Raw genomic sequence first — 18,182 nt, forward strand, 5'->3', positions numbered from 1 at the left:
CTCAGCCTCCCAAGTAGCTGGGACTACAGGCACCCACCACAATGCCCGCCTATTTTTTTGTTGCAGTTGTCATTGCCGTTTAGCTGGCCCAGGCTGGGTTCGAACCTGCCAGGCTGGGTGTATGTGGCCGGCGCCCTACTCACTGAGCTACGGGCGCTGCCCAATGCTATTTTGTTGTTGTAGTTGTCATTGTTGTTTGGCAGGCCCAGACTGGGTTCCAATCTCCCGGCTCTGGTTTATGTGGCTGGTGCCCTAGCCGCTGAGCTACAGGCGCCGAGCCCATCCTTTTCATTTTTATAGAGACCTTGAACTCCTGGCCTCAAGCAATCCTCTCACCTCAGCTTATAGGCATGAGCCACTGTGCCCAGCCCAAAATCATCTTTTAGGTCCCTACTTAAACTAGACGACTCTTTTTTGACCACCCAGACTAGGTTAAGTCCAACCCCGTCATGCTATATTCTCGTAACACCTAACATGACTCTAAAAAAATATATATGCCTATTTTCCCTGCTAGACTGTGAGCTCCACGAAGGATGGGACCATGTCTATCTTCTTTGCTACTGTATCTCCGGGGGCCATTGCAGCGCTTGGCATTCAGTAGGGGACCAATATATATTATCCATTGTCAATCAACATATATTACTTGCTATAAAGATTTGTAACTTAGTTTACAGTTACCATCACTAATATATAATGTGTAGATTTTAGTATTCCTAGTTATTATGATTATTTCTTGTTACCTACAAGAGCCCATCTCATAGCACAGTGTTCCTTAATTACATTTCCAAATTTATTTTACAATGAATACTTTTAAAATTATAATGTACTGATAGTAATCTATTATGCACTCAGATTAACACTATGTCACCCTGGGTAGAGTGCTGTGGCGTCACAGCTCACAGCAACCTCCATCTCCTGGGCTTAAGTGTTTCTCTTGCCTCAGCCTCCCGAGTAGCTGGGACTACAGGCACCCACCACAACACCCGGCTATTTTTTGTTGCAGTTTGGCCAGGGATGGGTTTGAACCCGCCACCCACAGGATATGGGGTCAGTGCCCTAACCACTGAGCATAGGCGCCGCCTGTTGTCATTGTTCTTTAGCAGGCCCATGTTGGGCTCAAACCCGCCAGCCTGGGCGTATATGGCTGGCGCCCTACTCACTGCACTATGGGTGCTGAGCCCATAGTGTATAAATTTTCTATTGCTGCTATAACAAATAATCAAAAAACTAAGTGGCTTAAAACAACACAAACTTATTATCTTACGGTTCTGAAGGTTAGAAGTGTAAATGATTGGCAGGGCTGCATTCCTTCTGGAGGCTTCAGGAAAGAGTCCATATCCTTGCCTTTTTCAAGTTCCAGAGGCTGCCTGCTTTCTTGGCTCATAGATCCCTTCTCATATCATTCTTTCCTCTGCTTCCATTGTCACAGTTCCTTCTCTGACCCTGACCCTCCTGCCTCCCTCTATAACAGCGATTCTCAACCTGTGGGTCGAGACCTCTTCGGGGGTCAAGTAACCCTTTCACAGGGGTCCCCTAAGACCATCCTGCATATCAGATATTTACATTACAATTCATAACAGTAGCAAAATTACAGTTAGGAAGTAGCAACGAAAAAAATTTTATGGTTGGGGGTCATCACAACATGAGGAATTGTATCTAAGGGTCATGGCATTAGGAAGGTTGAGAACCACTGCTCTATAAGAAGCTATGGGATTAGGTTGGGCCCAGATAATTGAGAATAATTTCCTTATCTCAAGAGCCTTCATATAATTATATCTGCAAAGTACAATTTGCCAAGTAAGGAAACATATTCACAGGCAGTGGACATCTTGGGGAGGGGGCATTATTCAGCCCACCACACATAAGCAGTAAAAAGTGGACTGAGAAATGAATTAATTATTTCAAGAAATGAGAAAAATGTTACTCCTACATATTTTAAACTTTCTATCAGAATAATCCACAAAGTAGATTAAACAAATTATTTTATTAAGTGAAAAATTTCATAAATATGTATTGAAATAATATTATAAGATACCTAATATAGGCCACCATGGCTGTAATCCGAGCACTCTGGGAGGCCGAGGCAGGTGGATGGACTGAGCTCACCGATTCAAGACCAGCCTGAGCCAGACCAAGATCTGTCTCTAAAAATAGCTGGGCGTTGTGGCAGGCACCTGTAGTCCCAGCTACCTGGGAGGCTGAGACACGAGAAATGCTGGAGCCCAAGAGTTTGAGGTTGCTGTGAGCTATGACACCATGGCACTCTACTGAGGGTGACAAAGTGAGACTCTGTCTCAAAAAAAAAGGAAGAAAGCTGAACTCTGTGACTTTAAGTCAAGAGAATTAAATGCCCAAGAAGACAATGAAATTCTTTTTTTTTTTTTTTTTTTAGAGACAGAGTCTTACTTTATGACCCTTGGTAGAGTGCTATAGCATCACAGCTCACAGCAACCTCCAACTCCTGGGTTTAGGCGATTCTCTTGCCTCAGCCTCCTGAGTAGCTGGGACTACAGGCGCCTGCCACAACACCCAGCTATTTTTTTGTTGCAGTTTGGCCAGGGCTGAGTTTGAACCCACCCCCCTCACTGAGCTACAGGTGCCACTCAGACAATGAAATTCCTTTTTTTTTTTTTTTTTAAATTTCAGCTTGCTTGTTCATTCTTCTTCACTTGAAGTACTCTTTTTTGTTGTTCATTTTCTTCTTCCTGTGGCGACACTCTTTCCTGTTGCCTCCCCAGTAGCTGGGATTACAGACGCCCACCACAATGTCCAGCTCTTTGATGTTAGTAGAGACGGAGTCTTACTCTGGCTCACTGCTGCTCATACTGGTCTCAAACCTCTGAGCTCCGGCAATCCACCCACCTTGGCCTCCCACAGCGCTGGGACTACAGGTGTGAGCCACCACGCCCGGCCCAACAATGAAATTCTTTTTTTTTTTTTTTTTGTAGAGACAGAGTCTCACTTTATTGCCCTTGGTAGAGTGCTGTGCCATCTCAGCTCACAGCAACCTCCAGCTCCTGGGCCTAGGCGATTCTCCTGCCTCAGCCTCCCCAGTAGCTGGGACCACAGGCGCTGGCCACAACGCCTGGCTATTTTTTGTTGCAGTTTGGCCCAGGTCGGGTTTGATCCCACCACCCTCAGTATATGGGGTCGGTGCCCCACTCACTGAGCCACAGGTGCTGCCCAACAATGAAATTCTTAATTGAATTCTTCATCTTATTGGATTGGTAATACCATTTTAGGGGTAAAAGGGGAGGAAGCAGAAGAATAACCATCAGTGTTTGTAGAAATGGACTGTCTGTATAGATGGACAATTAAAGCCATACTATAACAATGGTTCTGGGGAGGAAATACACACAGAGGACATTAGGACAATCTCCCTGTATTCACCTCTACTCCTTCCCATTTTTCTAGGTTTTGATCTATTTTTTTGTCTGGTTACACTGATTTGTCTCTCTTTTTCTGTGTATACCAATTTAGACTCTTTCCTCAATAGAATGTGGTTATTGAAAGATGATGGAAAACTAAGGAGAGTTGAGGATGTGGGGTGGTATAGCAGATCTAAAGACCAAGCAGCCTAGAAAGGTGTTTAACTAAATGGAAAAAGACCTTACAGATCACTTCTGCCCAAATACATAATCATTTTATATATGGAATAAAAGGCTTCTGGTGTTGTTAAAACATCAATATTCATCTAATATACCAAATTATCTACTGAGATATGAGGAAAATTCTCTGAAAATATACTTTTCAACAGGGAAAAAACATGAAGAAGAAACATGATGGTATTGTTTATGATCCTAAAGAAGTTCTGAATCCAACACCCAAAGTAACAAATTGTTACAAATCGCTGTGGGTAAAATACAGTTTTCAGGAGGCATACATGACCCAACTTGTCAGCTCCCAGCCAGTTCCAGCCATGTCAAGGAACCCAGGTAAGATCTTATTTGGATTAAACTAAGATAAATATCCTACTCAGCTTTATTTTTCTTGATATTAAATACATAAAATTAGGCACTAAATATTTAAAAATTAACTGTAAGAAGATAGTGGTAAATCTAACTTTGTAGGTGGTAAAAATCTAAAACTCATTTTGTTTCATGGTATTAAATCTCTTAGTTTCTATTAGCCCTGAATCACTGGTGTAACAACCAATTAAAACCATCCCAAATGAGCTAAAATAGATGATACTTATCTTTTAATAAAAATTTGTCTTATAACCTGACCTGATGAATGTTTGCATTGCTAAAGTAGAGAACATTTAGATTAGGTTCCTTCTTGATTTTGCCAACACAGGAGACAACATGAAGGAAAGGTAAATTTGAAAATTTGTTTGCAAAAATGTGTGGTTCTTTCTTTTTTTTTTTTTTTGAGACAGAGTCCTACTACGTTGCCCTCAATAGAGTGCCCTGGCATCACAACTCACAGCAACCTCAAACTCTTGGGCTTGAGCAATTCTCTTGCCTCAGCCTCCCAAGTAGCTGGGACTACAGGCACCTGCCACAATGCCCAGCTATTTTTTGGTTGCAGTTGTCATTGTTGTTTTAGCTGGCCCAGGCTGGGTTTAAACCCAACTTTGGTTGTATGTGGCTGGTGCTGTAACCACAGTTTCACAGGCGCAAAGCCAAATGTGTAGTTCTTAAATGTTGCAAAATGCTGTAAAATTAAAGTCTTATATTTTGAAGAACAGTTGAGATTAAATTTATGGAGTCTTAGGCTTTTAGATTAAAAATATGCTAGATACCTGAATTAGCATTAATTTCAAACTATCATTTAATTTGAAAATAATTACATGCTGCAGAGAGTGAAAATTTCAAGCATCCTGATAATTGCTTGCCAACACACCAGATACGGTATTCATTTTTTAGGAAAGACTCAACTGACTAAAATTTTAAATTTTTTTATTTGTGCAAGCTTCAGCAATAATTTCTCAAAGCCTGAGATTCTATCACCTACGAACACCTTCTATAACTTACATCTTTTGTTTTAAATGGAGATATAATTTGTACGCTATAAAGTTAACACACTTTAAAAGAACATTTTTTTTTTTTAAGAGAGAGGGTATCACTGTCACCCAGGATGGAGGGCAGTGGCATCATAGTTCACTGCAACCTTGATCTCCTGGGCTCAAGCAATACTCCTGCCTCAGCCTCCCAAGTAGCTGGGACTACAGAGGCAGGTAGGATCACCACCGTTCAGCTAATTTTTCTGTTTTGTAGAGACAGGGTCTCACACCACACTGGCCCATACTTTTAAAAATTCAGCATACAATGGTTTTTAGAATACAAAGTTGGGCAATCATCACCACTATTCTAGAACTTAATATACTTTATTCTAAACTTTTCTCAATGTTTCTACACTCCCTCTACCACGCGATCCTCAGAGGTTCCTGTGAAGCTAATCGTAATCTTTTGAGGTGCCCTGTGGGCGCTACCCCCTCAAAGGCTTTTCTGATTACAGTTCCATTTTAGAAGCTGGGGCTAGGTGGAGAGTGAAGCTACTACTTTTGATTTATAGAATAACAGTCCACACCTAATCATCTACATGTTTGCCTACCAGTCTCGTTTTGCAGTACACCGTACGTAAAATCATACCCGTGTTTTAGTTTGGTGGGCCACTAGTGTGCGCCGGACTGCCAAACAGTAACAGGGGATCCCCACTTAGAGGGGCCTCCCATTTCCTCCCTTCACCTTTACCGTCTCGGGGCAGTTAGGTTGCCCGGATGTTCAGGCACTAGTGTGCGTCTCCGCTTGTATTTTATGATATTGCTTAAGAAATGAGGGATGCGCGGACAGAGGGAGCGGTGTGAGAGGGGCAGGGAATTGTTAATACGGCGTGAAGAACGCGGGAGCAACGAAGCACGAACAGAATTACGCTGGGCTGTATTAACTGCTTCAGCAGCTCCCGGCTCCCCGGCCTCCCACATCCCGCTACCGGCCAGGAAAAAGCTACGCATGCGCAGCTGCCGGCGCAGTTCAGTCTCTGGAGGCCGCGGCGCGGTGTGAGCTCCCCATTGGCCACAGTCGTCCACGTGACCCTACAGAAGAACCCCAGCGCGCGCTTTTCCTACTACAGAACGCCAGTGGCTGGAACAGAGAGCGGGTCGTGTCGCCGAGCTTTCCTGCCCAGCTAAGGTACGGGAGGGTTTTTTTTTTTTTAAACCGCGGAACCTTAAAACAAAAAGAAAATCTTTAGGTACGTCCCAAAGGAAAACTCTTTTGAGGAAACTGATTATTGAGGAGTTTCACCTTTCCCCTCAGTGGCGTTTGCCCCGGGCTGTGACACACACTGAAAATGGAAATCACAAGCCATTCAACTGGCTGGAAAGTGACTCCGTGAAGCCTAGATTCATCCTCTGTTACTTTGGGGAAGAATACACTGCACTATTTAAAGCCACTTTCTTAGAAGAGTTGAGGGGTGGATAGGTCATGGGCAGTCGGGGGCAACCATCCTGATACTTCATTTAAGGGAAACAAACATGAGTAAAAGATAAAGGAGGTCCTGCCCACCATTATAAGGGGATGACTTGATTTGATAAAGGACAAAATGTAGTGATTTTTTTTTTTTTTTGAGATAGTCTCAAGCTGTCGCCCTGGGTAGTAGAGTGCTGTGCCGTCACAGCTCACAGCAACCTCCAACTCTTAGGCTCAAGCGATTCTCTTGCCTCAGCCTCCCAAGTAGGTGGGACTACAGGCGCCCGCCACAGCGCCCTAGAGACGAGGTCTCCCTCTGGCTCAGACCATCCGCCCACCTCGGCCTCCAAAGTGCTGGGATTACAGGCCTGAGGCCACCGGTGAGCCCGGCCCCTTTCAGAGTGTTTAGATGCTTCTTTTGCTTTTTTTTTTCCCCTTTAATTTGCTTTTAAGGCTGACCAACTTCTTCGATACGTGTACGTTTTCTTTTCTTTTCTTTTTTTTGTTTTTTCTTTGTAGAGACAGAGTCTCACTTTATGGCCCTCGGTAGAGTGCCGTGGCCTCACACAGCTCACAGCAACTGGGCGTAAGCGATTCTCTTGCCTCAGCCTCCCAAGTAGCCGGGACTACAGGCGCCCGCCACAACGCCCGGCTATTTTTTGGTTGCAGTTTGGCCGGGGCCGGGTTTGAACCCGCCATCCTCGGTATATGGGGCCGGCGCCCTACCGACTGAGCCACAGGCACCGCCTTCTTTTCATTTCTTTGTTTTTTTTTTTTTTTTTTGGCCGGGGCTAGGTTTGAACCCACCACCTCCGGCATATGGGACTGGCGCCCTACTCCTTGAGCCACAGGCGCCACCCTCTTTTCATTTCTTTGATTCGAAAAATACTAGGACCTACAATATTCTGGGCAGTGTGCTAAATAGGTACAGGGGTGACAATGGTAGGCAAAAACAGTGACTATCCCCGTCCGTCCTCCTCGTGGAGCATAGTTCTGGTAAAGGAAGCAGGTAGTTAATTACACATATACATATTAAATATAATGTGATAAGTACCAAAAAGAGTTGCAGATACCATAATGCAGAATTGCATCTAACAGGGAGATCAAAGAAGGCTTTGGCCAAAAGGCAACTCTGGGCTTGAGACCTGTAGGTTGTAGGCAGGGAGAGAGTGTGGTTCAAGGGAGAGCTGAGAGCCTCCCCTTCCAATGATTGCCCATCTCATCCATTTCCACTGTACATCCATTGATTTCCCCTGTCTCAGAAGACAGTTTTTTTTGTTGTTGTTTTTAATTTTGAGACAGTCTCACTCTGTCGTCCTTGGTAGAGTGCTATGGCGTCACAGCTCACAGCAACCTTGAAGTCTTTGGCTCAAGCAATTCTCTTGCCTCAGCCTCCCAAGTAGCTGGGACTACAGGTGCCTGCCTCAACACCCTGCCTGGCTATTTTTTGTTGTAGTTGTTGTTTTAGCTGGCCCAGGACCGCTTTGAACCTGCCACTCTGGGTGCCGAGTCGACAGTTTTTTCTTTGTTTGTTTGGTTTTTTTTGGAGAGACAGTCTTACTTTGCCGCCCTCAGTAGAGTGCGATGACGTCACACGGCTCACAGCAACCTCCAGCTTTTGGGCTTACACGATTCTCTTCTCTTTTCTCAGCCTCTGAGCAGCTGGGACTCTAGGCGCCCGCCACAACGCCTGGCTATTTTTTGGTTGCAGTTTGGCCGAGGCCGGGTTTGAACCCGCTATCCTCGGTATATGGGGCTGGCGCCCTACTCACTGAGCCACAGGCGCCACCCCAACAATTTTTTTTCTTTTCATTCCAAGTACTTGTAGAGTATCTCAATGTACTTTATCTACAATGATTATGTTAAAGTCAGTACATACCCAATAGATGAGAATATCTAATATATATCAATATACATCTATAACATACATTAAAAATACACCTATCTATGTGTATCATCTCTGTTTTACATAAGAAAGATAATCAATGGTTATACCAAAATGTGATTTTGGAAGGCTCAAAAGGCATTTTATAGAAAGTAATTTTTTTTTTTTTTTGAGAGAATCTCACTATGTCACCATCCATAGAGTGCCATAGCTTCACAGCTTACAGCAACCTCAAACTCTTCGGTTGAAGTGATTCTCTTGCCTCAGCCTTCCAAGTAGCTGGGACTACAGGAGCCTGCCATAACCCCTAGCTGTTTTTTGGTTGCAGCCATCATTGTTGTTTGCCAGGCCCCAGGCTGAATTCGAACCCACCAGCTCAGGTGTATATGGCTGGTGCCTTAGCCGCTTGAGCCACAGGTGCTAAGCCAGGATAATCTGTTTTTAAAAAATTTTAAGTATCTAGTCCTCTATAATACATGCAATAGCTACTAACCACATTAGGTTATGGAGCAGTTGAAGTGTGGCTAGTGCAATTGAGGAACCGAATTCAAGTTTAATTTTAATTAAATGTAAAAACTGATACTTGATTTAATTGTTGGAAAACTTTTTTTTATTTTAATTTTAATTTTTTTATTTTTTAATTGTTGGAAAACTTTTAAGTATGTTTGAAACAACTTGGATATGCGACTCTACTTCTTTAATTATCAACTTCATGGAATCTAACTACAGATTAGGGTTTTCCAGAGAAAAGTTAGCACTTGAGATGTGCTATAAGTATAAAATAAACTCTAGATTTCAAAGACTTAGGTACAATTTCTTTACCTTTTTTTTTTTTTTTTTTTTGCAGTTTTTGGCCGGGGCTGGGTTTGAACCCGCCACCTCCGGCATATGGGACTGGCGCCCTACTCCTTTGAGCCACAGGCGCTGCCCCGGTACAATTTCTTTAAGTGTAAAATATATATATTTTTTTTTTTGTAGAGACAGAGTCTCACTTTCTGGCCCTCGGTAGAGTGCCGTGGCCTCACACGGCTCACAACAACCTCCAACTCCTGGGCCCAAGCGATTCTCCAGCCTCAGCCTCCCGAGTAGCTGGGACTACAGGCGCCCGCCACAACGCCCGGCTATTTTTTTTTGGTTGCACTTTGGCCGGGGCCGGGTTTGAACCCGCCACCCTCGGTATATGGGGCCGGCGCCTTACCGACTGAGCCACAGGCGCCGCCCAAGTGTAAAATATATTATTAAAAATTATAGTCTGGGTTTTGGTACCCATAGCTCAGTGGTTAGGGTGCTGGCTACATACACCAAAGCTGGTGCTTTCGAACCTGGCCCAGGCCTGTTAAAAAACAATGACAACTGCAACAAAAATTAGCTGGGCCTTGTGGTGGGCACCTATAGTCCCAGCTACTTGAGAGACTGAGGCAAGAGAATTGCTTAAGGCCAAGAGTTTGAGGTTGCTGTGAGTTGTGATGCCACTGCACTCTACTAGGGGTGACAGAGTGAGACTCTGTCTCAAAACAAAACAAAAACTAGGCTGGGCACGGGGGCTTACACCTATAATCCTAGCACACTGGGAGGCTGAGGTGGGTGGATTGCCTGAACTCAGGAGTTGGAGACCACTCTGAGCAAGAGCGAGACTCTGTCTGTAAAAATAGCTGGGCATTGTGGCAGGGGCCTGTAGTCCCAGCTACTTAGAAGACTGAGGCAAGAGGGTTGCTTGAGTCCAAGAGTTTGAGATTGCTGTGAGCTATGACACCATGGCACTCTACCAAGAGCAACAAAGTGAGACTATCTCAAAAAAATTTTTAAATAATTCCATATTTGCTCTACGCCTATAGCTTAGTGGCTAGGACGCCAGCCACATACACCAGAGCTGGTGGGTTTGAATCCAGCCCGGGCCTGCCAAACAATGACAACTACAACCAAAAAATAGTGGGGCATTGTGGCGAGTGCCTATAGTCTCAGCTACTTGGAAGGCTGAGGCAAGAGAATTGCTTAAGCCCAAGAGTTTGAGGTTGCTGTGAACTGTGACGCTAGGACACTACAGAGGGCAACAGAGTGAGACCTCTGTCTTAAAATAAAAATTCTATATTATTTATTAAAATTTAATAATATTTTGGGTATATTGGCTTAAATAAATTACTCAAATTACTTTTACCTAATTTCACTGCTAGGAAATTAAAAATTACATATGTGGCTTGAATTATATTTCTGTTGGGGAGAGCTGATCTATTCCAATTTTTGTTTTTTTAAATTTATCTTTATCTTATTTTTAGGCTATGCTTTTTGATGAATATTACAATGACTGGACTTCAACTTACTCGTCATCTAAGACAGTTTTTTAGTAACTAGTGGTAATTTTACAGTTAAATGGAGTTAATCTCTTTTGAACTCATGTCAGTGCAGATCACAGTCTACCTCCTAAGCCCCAGGAGAATAACGCTCAGAAGCATCACCAGGAGGAAGTAGTCCAGAAGTTGGCCATGCAGCTGAGACACATTGGGGACAGCATCGATCATCTAATGGTGCAAGAGGTGAGACTTCATTTTTCTCAGCAAGGGCCTGCCAGGTGGGAGGAAAGAAGAAACAGAACAGTGGCTGCCAAGTGGCTGGGATGCTCAGCAATTACCAGAACTCATGGATTAATACTACCTGGTTTACCAAATGTTAGATTTAAAAGTTGTAAAGCTGAGTGATGGACAGTGACTTTGGATAGGTGGTAAGGGAAGGCGTCTCTGTGGAGGTGATCCTTGAGCACAGTAGTGGAAATGAAGGAGCTAGCCATGGAGCACTGGAGGTAAAGTGTTCTAGGCAGAGGGAACAGCAAGAGTATAAAGCCTGGCTTCTACCAGTCTACTTCACTCCCTCCCTTTCTCCCTTCCTCCCTTCTCACCTCCATCCCTCTCTCCCTTTTTTCTTTTTCTTTTTCGAGACAGTCCCAAGCTGTTGACCTGGGTAGAGTGCCATGGCGTTACAGCTCACAGCAACCTCAAACTACTGAGCTTAAGCGATTTTCTTGCCTCAGCCTCCCGAGTAGTTAGGACTACAGGCGCCCGCCACAATGCCCGGCTATTTTTTGGTTGTAGTTGTCGTTGTTTGGCAGGCCCAGGCTGGTTTTGAACCCACCAGCTCTGGTGTATGTGGCTGGCGCCCTAGCCGCTGAACCTTCTTTCTTTCTTCCTTTTTTTTTGTAGAGACAGAGTCTCACTGTACCACCCTCGGGTAGACTGCCGTGGCGTCACACGGCTCACAGCAACCTCTAACTTTTGGGCTTACGCCATTCTCTTGCCTCAGCCTCCCGAGCAGCTGGGAGGCTGCCCACCACAACGCCCGGCTATTTGTTTTTTTTGTTTTTTTTTTGTTTTTTTGAGATAGTCTCACTTTGTTGCCCTGAGTAGACAAAAAAAAAAATATGGGCAAAGGACATGAATGAATATTTCACGTTTATGGTGTCACAGCTCACAGAGATCTCAAACTCTTGGGCTTAAGCAATTCTCTTGCCTCAGCCTCCCAAGTAGCTGGGACTACAGGCGCCCAGCTATTTTTTGTTGTTGTTGTTGTTGCAGTTGTCATTGTTTTAGTTCTTGTTGTGGGCCATGATAGCCAGGTGTTGTGGTCAGCGCCCTACCCACTGAGCTATGGGCACCACTGAACCAGTCTACTTTCTGTCTTTACAGATTTGCTTATTCTGGACATAAAATAATATGGAGCTTTTTGAGTTTGACTTCTTTCAATTACTAACACACTGTTTTTTCAAGGTTTCATGCGTCGTAATGTGCATTAGTACTTCATTTCTTTTTATGGCTGAATATCCTTTGTATGTATATACTAAGTTTTGTTTATTCAACAGTGGATGGACATTGGGCTTATTTTCACTTTTTGGCTATTATGAATAATGATGGTATGAACAATTGCGTATAAGTAATAATGGTATGAACAATTGCGTATAAGTTGTTTTTTTTTTTGTTTGTTTGTTTTGAGACAGTCTCACTATGTTACCCTTGGTAGAGTGGCGTCATAGCTCACAGCAACCTCAAACGCTTGGGTTTAAGTGATTCTCTTGTCAAGTAGCTGGGGACTACAGGCGCCCACCACAATGCCTGGCTATTTTTGTTGCAGTAGTCATTGCTGTTTTTAGCTGGCCTGGGATGGGTTCGAACCTGCCACCCTCAGTTTATGTGGCTGGTGCCATAACCACTGTGCTATGGGCACCAAGCCATGTGTATAAGTTTTTGTATAGACATGTGTTTTTAATTCTTTTGGGTACATAATGAGGAATGGAATTGCTAGGTAATAATGGCAACTCTAATTTCATATTTTGAGAACCTTTCAGACTGTTTAGAAAACTGGTTGTACCATTTTACATTGTGGCATACTAGCAGTGTGTAAGGGTTCCAGTTTCTTTACTTCCTTCATAACATTTGTTATTAACTGTCATTTTGATTCTAGCTCTTCTAGCCAGTGTGAAGTAGTACCTCATTGTGGTTTTGATTTGTTTTTCCCTGATGGCCAATGTGTATCTTTCTTTCTTTTTTTTTTTTTTTTTTTTGTGGTTTTTGGCCGGGGCTGGGTTTGAACCCGCCACCTCCAGCATATGGGACAGGCGCCCTACTCCTTGAGCCACAGGCGCCACCCCAATGTGTATCTTTCCGTGTGCTTATTGGTCATTTATTTATGTCTTTGGAGAAATGTTCATTCATGTCCTTTGTCCACGTTTTTTTCTTTAACTGGCTTATCTTTTTTATCATTGAGTTGTAGGCGTACCTTTAATATTCTAGATGTCAGTTCATTATCAGATATATGATTTGCAAATTTTTTTTGAAATCTATAGGTTGTCCTTTCACTTTCTTGATTGTGTTCTTTGAAGTACACAAAGTTTTAAAGTTTAAATTTTAAGTTTTGAACAAGTTCAATTTATCTGTTTTTTTTCTTTTGTTGCTAGTGCTTTTTGTGTCATATCTAAGAAATGATTGCCTAATCCAAGGTCATGAAGATTTATACTTAGAAGATTTATACTTTTAAAAGCCTTCTAATTTTAGCTGTTAAATTTAGGTCTTTGACCCATTTGGAGTTAATTTTTATATACATTTTGGTTGAATCCATCTTCATTTTTTTGATGTGAGTACCCAGTTGTCCCAACACCATTTGTTGAAAATACTGTTCTTTCTCTATGGTTTGTCTTGGCACCCTTGTTAAAAATCAATTGACTGTAAATGTGAGGTTTATTTCTGGACTCTCAAAGGTATTCCATTGATCTGAATCTATCCTTATGCCTGACCCAGCTTTTCTTGCAGCATTTTACAAATCTGGCTTTGATATAGACTTTTAAATATACCTTGTCCTGTACTACAAAGTTGCATTCCAAAATACCTTTACATAAACCACAGCACCTGTGGCTCAGCGGGTAGGGCGCCGGTCCCATATGCCGGAGGTGGTGGGTTCAAACCCAGCCCCGGCCAAATTAAAAAAAAAAAAAAAAAATTCCCCCTAAGTTTGTTTCTAAATTGGTGAAGCCTTTGCTGCTTCAAAATAATTTTAACATGGGCAGCGCCTGTGGCTCAAGGAGTAGGGCGCCGATCCCATATGCCAGAGGTGGCGGGTTCAAACCCAGCCCCAGCCAAAAAAAAAAAAAAGACATTGTTTAAAATAATTTTAACAGAATTTCAAATCTGGCATAGCACATTTCTTTCACATGTAGTCATGGTTTATTTACCTTTCATACTTTGTTTAGTCAAGTAGTCACATTGTTTCTCTAGACCACTTTCCTGCTGTGGATATATTTATAGAAAATTCTATTCTTGCTTTTGGAACTACCTAGCGAAGAGCTCCTCAAGTTACATTTTTGTCTGCTGAACCCATTGTTCTTGAGTTGCCACATTTCTTGCTCTCTTGTTCTTTTTACTTAAGCAAGCACTCTGTGTTTTTTTCTTTTGAGACAGTCTTGCTCTGTTGTCCTCAGTAGAGTGACATGGCGTCACACCTCAGAGCAACCTCAAACTCTTGGGCTGAAGCAATTCTCTTGTGTGCTTCTTCTGAAGCAAGAGAATTGCTTCAGCCTCCCAAGTAGCTGGGACTACAGGCGCCCACCACAGCGCCCGGCTATTTTTTGTTGTTGTAGCAGTTGTCATTGTTGTTTTAGCTAGCCGGGGCTGGGTTTAAACCCGCCAGCCTGCGTGTATGTGGCCGGCACCCTCCCTACTGAGCTACGGGTGCTGCTGCGTTCTGTGTTTTCAAAAACGTTCTGTGTTTCTCAGAATAATATATTCTATTTTGCCATTTAGTTGTGTGGGGCTTTGGTTCAAGTACCTGGTTGCAGCCACTAGGGCGTCAGCCACATACACTGGAGCTGGCAGGTTGGAATCCAGCCCAGGCCTGTCAAACAACAGTGACAACTACAACCAAAAAATAGCCTGGCGTTGTGGCAGGAGCCTGTGGTTCCAGCTATTTGGGAGGCTGAGGCAAGAGAATCATTTAAGTCCAGGAGTTTGAGGTTGCTGTGAGCTGTGACACCATAGCACTCTACCCAGGGCGATGCAGTGAGACTCTGTCTCAAAAAACAAAAAATAATAAAGTAAGCTTCTTACTACTTTCAGGGGCTTAAATGTGCCTTTGAAATTTTTCTTCACAAGATTCTCTCCTTCTGGGTTCTGGAAACTGTTTCCTCTATGACCCTATAGGCCTAGGAGTGGTGACATACTGTTGTTACCAAACAGGAGTGCTGTGCTATTCCTTATGGTTTCCCACTATCTTCCCTTTGTTAGATATTTCCATAGTCTAAATAGACCAAATTAGCCTAATTTGGGTGTGCATCTGTCTCCTTTGGTACTCTGACTGATACAGAAATGCATAGAGAATTTCTTAATTTGTTAGAAGGTGGAGAGGGAAAGTAATGTATATTAAATAATTTCTTCCAGGTACTCTTTGAGACACTTTTACATGTTTTATTTAATTCTCCCAATAGTCCTGTAAATCATTATCATAAGTATTTCAAGAGAAGCAGTTGAATTTCAGAGAGTTTGATACGTACATTATCTTAGGTTTATTCAGCTTCTGAGTGGAATTTAAATATATGTGCATCTGACTTTCTTGTCTGCCATGCTGGAATGAAATTCATTCAGTTTTTCTAAATGATATCAACTATAAAAAGGGAAAAATCCTTTAATAATTTCTAGTTACTAACAGGAAAAAGTCTAAATTCCTTAGCCTGCTGCTAATGGTTTATCATACATCTGTTCGTTCATTTATTCAACTAGCATTTATTGAGCACCTGCTGTATGTGAGGCTCTGTTTAAGTATTGGAGATAAGGCAGTGATCTAAAGAGACAAGATCCCTGATCTCACATAGTTAGTGTATATGAGAGACAAGCAAAAATTATCAAGTGAGGTATGTAGTTTATCAGATAGTGACAAATGTTTTGGAGAAAAATAAAACAAGTAGAGGGGCTGAAGAGTGTTTGGAGGGGGCGTGCAATTTGCAGTAGAGATGTCTAGGGAAGGCCTCACTGAGAAGATGACTGGAGCAAAACCTTGAAAGAGATTGGAGAGCCAGCTTTGGCAGGCAGGGATGGAGGATTGGAGGCAGGAGACCTTGAGGCAGGTGTGTGTCTAGATATTTGAAGAATAGCTAGGAGGCCAGTGTGCCTGAAGGTAATGAGGAAGAAAGTAAAAGATACTGTCAGGTGGTGATACAATGGTAGACAGATTACATGGGGCCTTGAGGACAGCATAAAGACTTTTCTTTTTATGAGTAAAGTGGAGCCATTGGAGAGCATTGAGCAGAACACATTTCAACAGTCCTCTGAGGCAGCTGTGTAGAGGACAGACTGGAGGGGGCAGGGACAAGGAGACCGTTTGTGTCTGCCTCCTTTTCCTGAAGTTTACATAAACATTGGCATTGACTTAATGCTCCATAAACCTGGTGAGCAATTTGTAACCTCTAGTTTTGTTAATATTCACTTCACCTCTTGGCCCATGTAAGTCCTATCCATTCTTCTATCCCCAAAGCAAATGTCACGCTTCTTTGAGAGGACTAGGAAAGTGTTCAGGGAAGCCAGAAACAAGTTATCAGCCCTGAAAATAATGCCCTACTTGCTGATGGTCAAGGTGGGAAAGTATGTCCAGCAGAAAGCTTCTAAGGTGATGTGGAGGATATGGGTATATGGAACAAACCTAGGGATTCTCCTTCAGCTCATACAGTTCACAAAGCAAGCCATGAAGCTTATTTGCAGAGTTAATTGAATTAATATTTTATTTTTGTGTTAACTTCTAACTTTGGATTATTCTATCACTTTTTTTAAACCTCTTTCTCTTTTTAAACAGGATTTTCAGCAGGATGGCAGAAATGCACTGGCTCGTCTTATCATATTTTTCTTTAGAAGACTTCAGATGTTGCTGCGCTTTTTTTTGAATAACCATTTGCTGTAAAAGGAATATAAATGTCAAGTTCTATTTTCTTTCTACCTCTAAAAAGCATGAATCCCACTGAGACAGATGGGAAGATACCCTTCTCTATCTTCCTCTGTTTTTGTATATCACTGTTGGTTTTTGCCTGTTTGTTGGAGAACTGCAGACTCACTCACCATTTGTTCAGAGCAACAAGCTATGTCTGTGGTGCCTCATTGTAGTAGCCCAAGCCCAAGAAGTAATTTGGAACCCAGGAAGCCTTGAGCATTTCTTTCCATGAATGAAATAGAACCTCATCAAAGGAGAGGTCGTAGAAATGGGTATTTTCTCCTGGGCCTCTCCCTGGGTGTACAATGCTTTCCAATGACCTGCTGGCCCCACTTTTGTTACTCATGTCCAGATCTGCTGTGCCAGCTTCTCCTCAGCCACACTTCCCTACTTCTAGCAACCCCAATTCCAATTCCAACTCCTATGTACCTGGAAAATGGAAGGAAAACTATCTCTCAAACTCAAATCTAACATGGCCCATCTGTATTCCTAGTTCCATGCCCACTACCATTATCTGTATTCCCAGTTCCATGTCCACTACCATTACCACCACCAATACTGGGTATTTCTAAACATTTCTCAGGTTTTGATTCTTTTCTTATTTTTTCTTTTCTTTTTTTTTTAAAATTTTTATTCTCTAACTCCTCTGTGACCCCCTTCAATCTTCCTTAACCAACTGGATTTTCTTTTTATTATTATTTGACCCTGCAGGAAGGTATCTTTCACTGTTGGGCCATCTTCCTTTAGGCTTGTCTGCTTAATATCAGTAGTGCATAGTCTTTGGCCAACAGTCCTGCCTTCCAGAGAAGTACTAGACCAAAATGAGTTATGAATTCATCACAAAGCAAAAACGTGTAACTATTTTCCTATTGCTAAATGGCTTTGCTATTATTGGTTGGTGGGCCCTTTGCTGGTTGAATTTATTTTGCTCATTCTTTTCTGTCCTCTCTTACAGAGTTCTTTCACTTTTATTCTTTTCCTTTTAGTCTACCTCAAATTCCCTCCTTTTGAAAGAATTCCAAGTATTAAGAAAGTTTGTTGTTACAAATTAAAAGTTCTTTGTATCTTGACTTCATAGAAAAAATGTTATTTAAAATTTTTTTTAATGAAATAAATATTGTTATTAAGCATGAAACACCTGTGCATATTTCTTTTGTGAAAAAGGGATTACACTTATTCCTGTTCATATTGGTTTGTGAACTTTGGTCATACGTAGTAGCATTGCTTTCCGATGGAAAATATCCCCGTTTTTTAAGTCTTTGTCAAGAGATGCCCCCATCATCACTGAGGTTATGTTTGGCTGGCATAGAAGAGAACCTGATTCTTCCTTTTTATTTATTTTTTATTCTTTTGAATAGATACTTATTTTTGAGACAGTCTCTGTTGTCCACGCTAGATTGCTGTGGTGTCACAGCAACTCAAGCTTTTGGGCTCCA

General features: G+C 42.4%; 1 protein-coding gene across 2 annotated transcripts; it reads left to right on the forward strand.

Annotated features, from left to right (window-relative positions):
- The first annotated feature begins 3,766 nt into the window (after window positions 1-3,766).
- Window positions 3,767-17,869, forward strand: PXT1 (peroxisomal testis enriched protein 1). Of its 2 annotated transcripts, XM_053602734.1 has the most exons (3): window positions 3,767-3,935; window positions 10,702-10,829; window positions 16,615-17,869. In XM_053602734.1, exons 1-3 carry the CDS (start codon window positions 3,767-3,769, stop codon window positions 16,717-16,719), a joined length of 402 nt encoding a protein of 133 aa, XP_053458709.1. In that variant the 3' UTR covers window positions 16,720-17,869. The 2 variants fall into 2 exon arrangements, 1 of the variants encoding a protein (XP_053458709.1); XR_008382512.1 differs by lacking the exons at window positions 3,767-3,935; window positions 16,615-17,869 and adding an exon at window positions 6,053-6,134 and having other exon boundaries at window positions 10,702-10,830.
- The last annotated feature ends 313 nt before the right edge of the window (window positions 17,870-18,182 follow it).

The sequence above is a fragment of the Nycticebus coucang genome, chromosome 9 (assembly GCF_027406575.1).
Source record: "Nycticebus coucang isolate mNycCou1 chromosome 9, mNycCou1.pri, whole genome shotgun sequence".
NCBI classification, from domain to species: domain Eukaryota; kingdom Metazoa; phylum Chordata; class Mammalia; order Primates; family Lorisidae; genus Nycticebus; species Nycticebus coucang.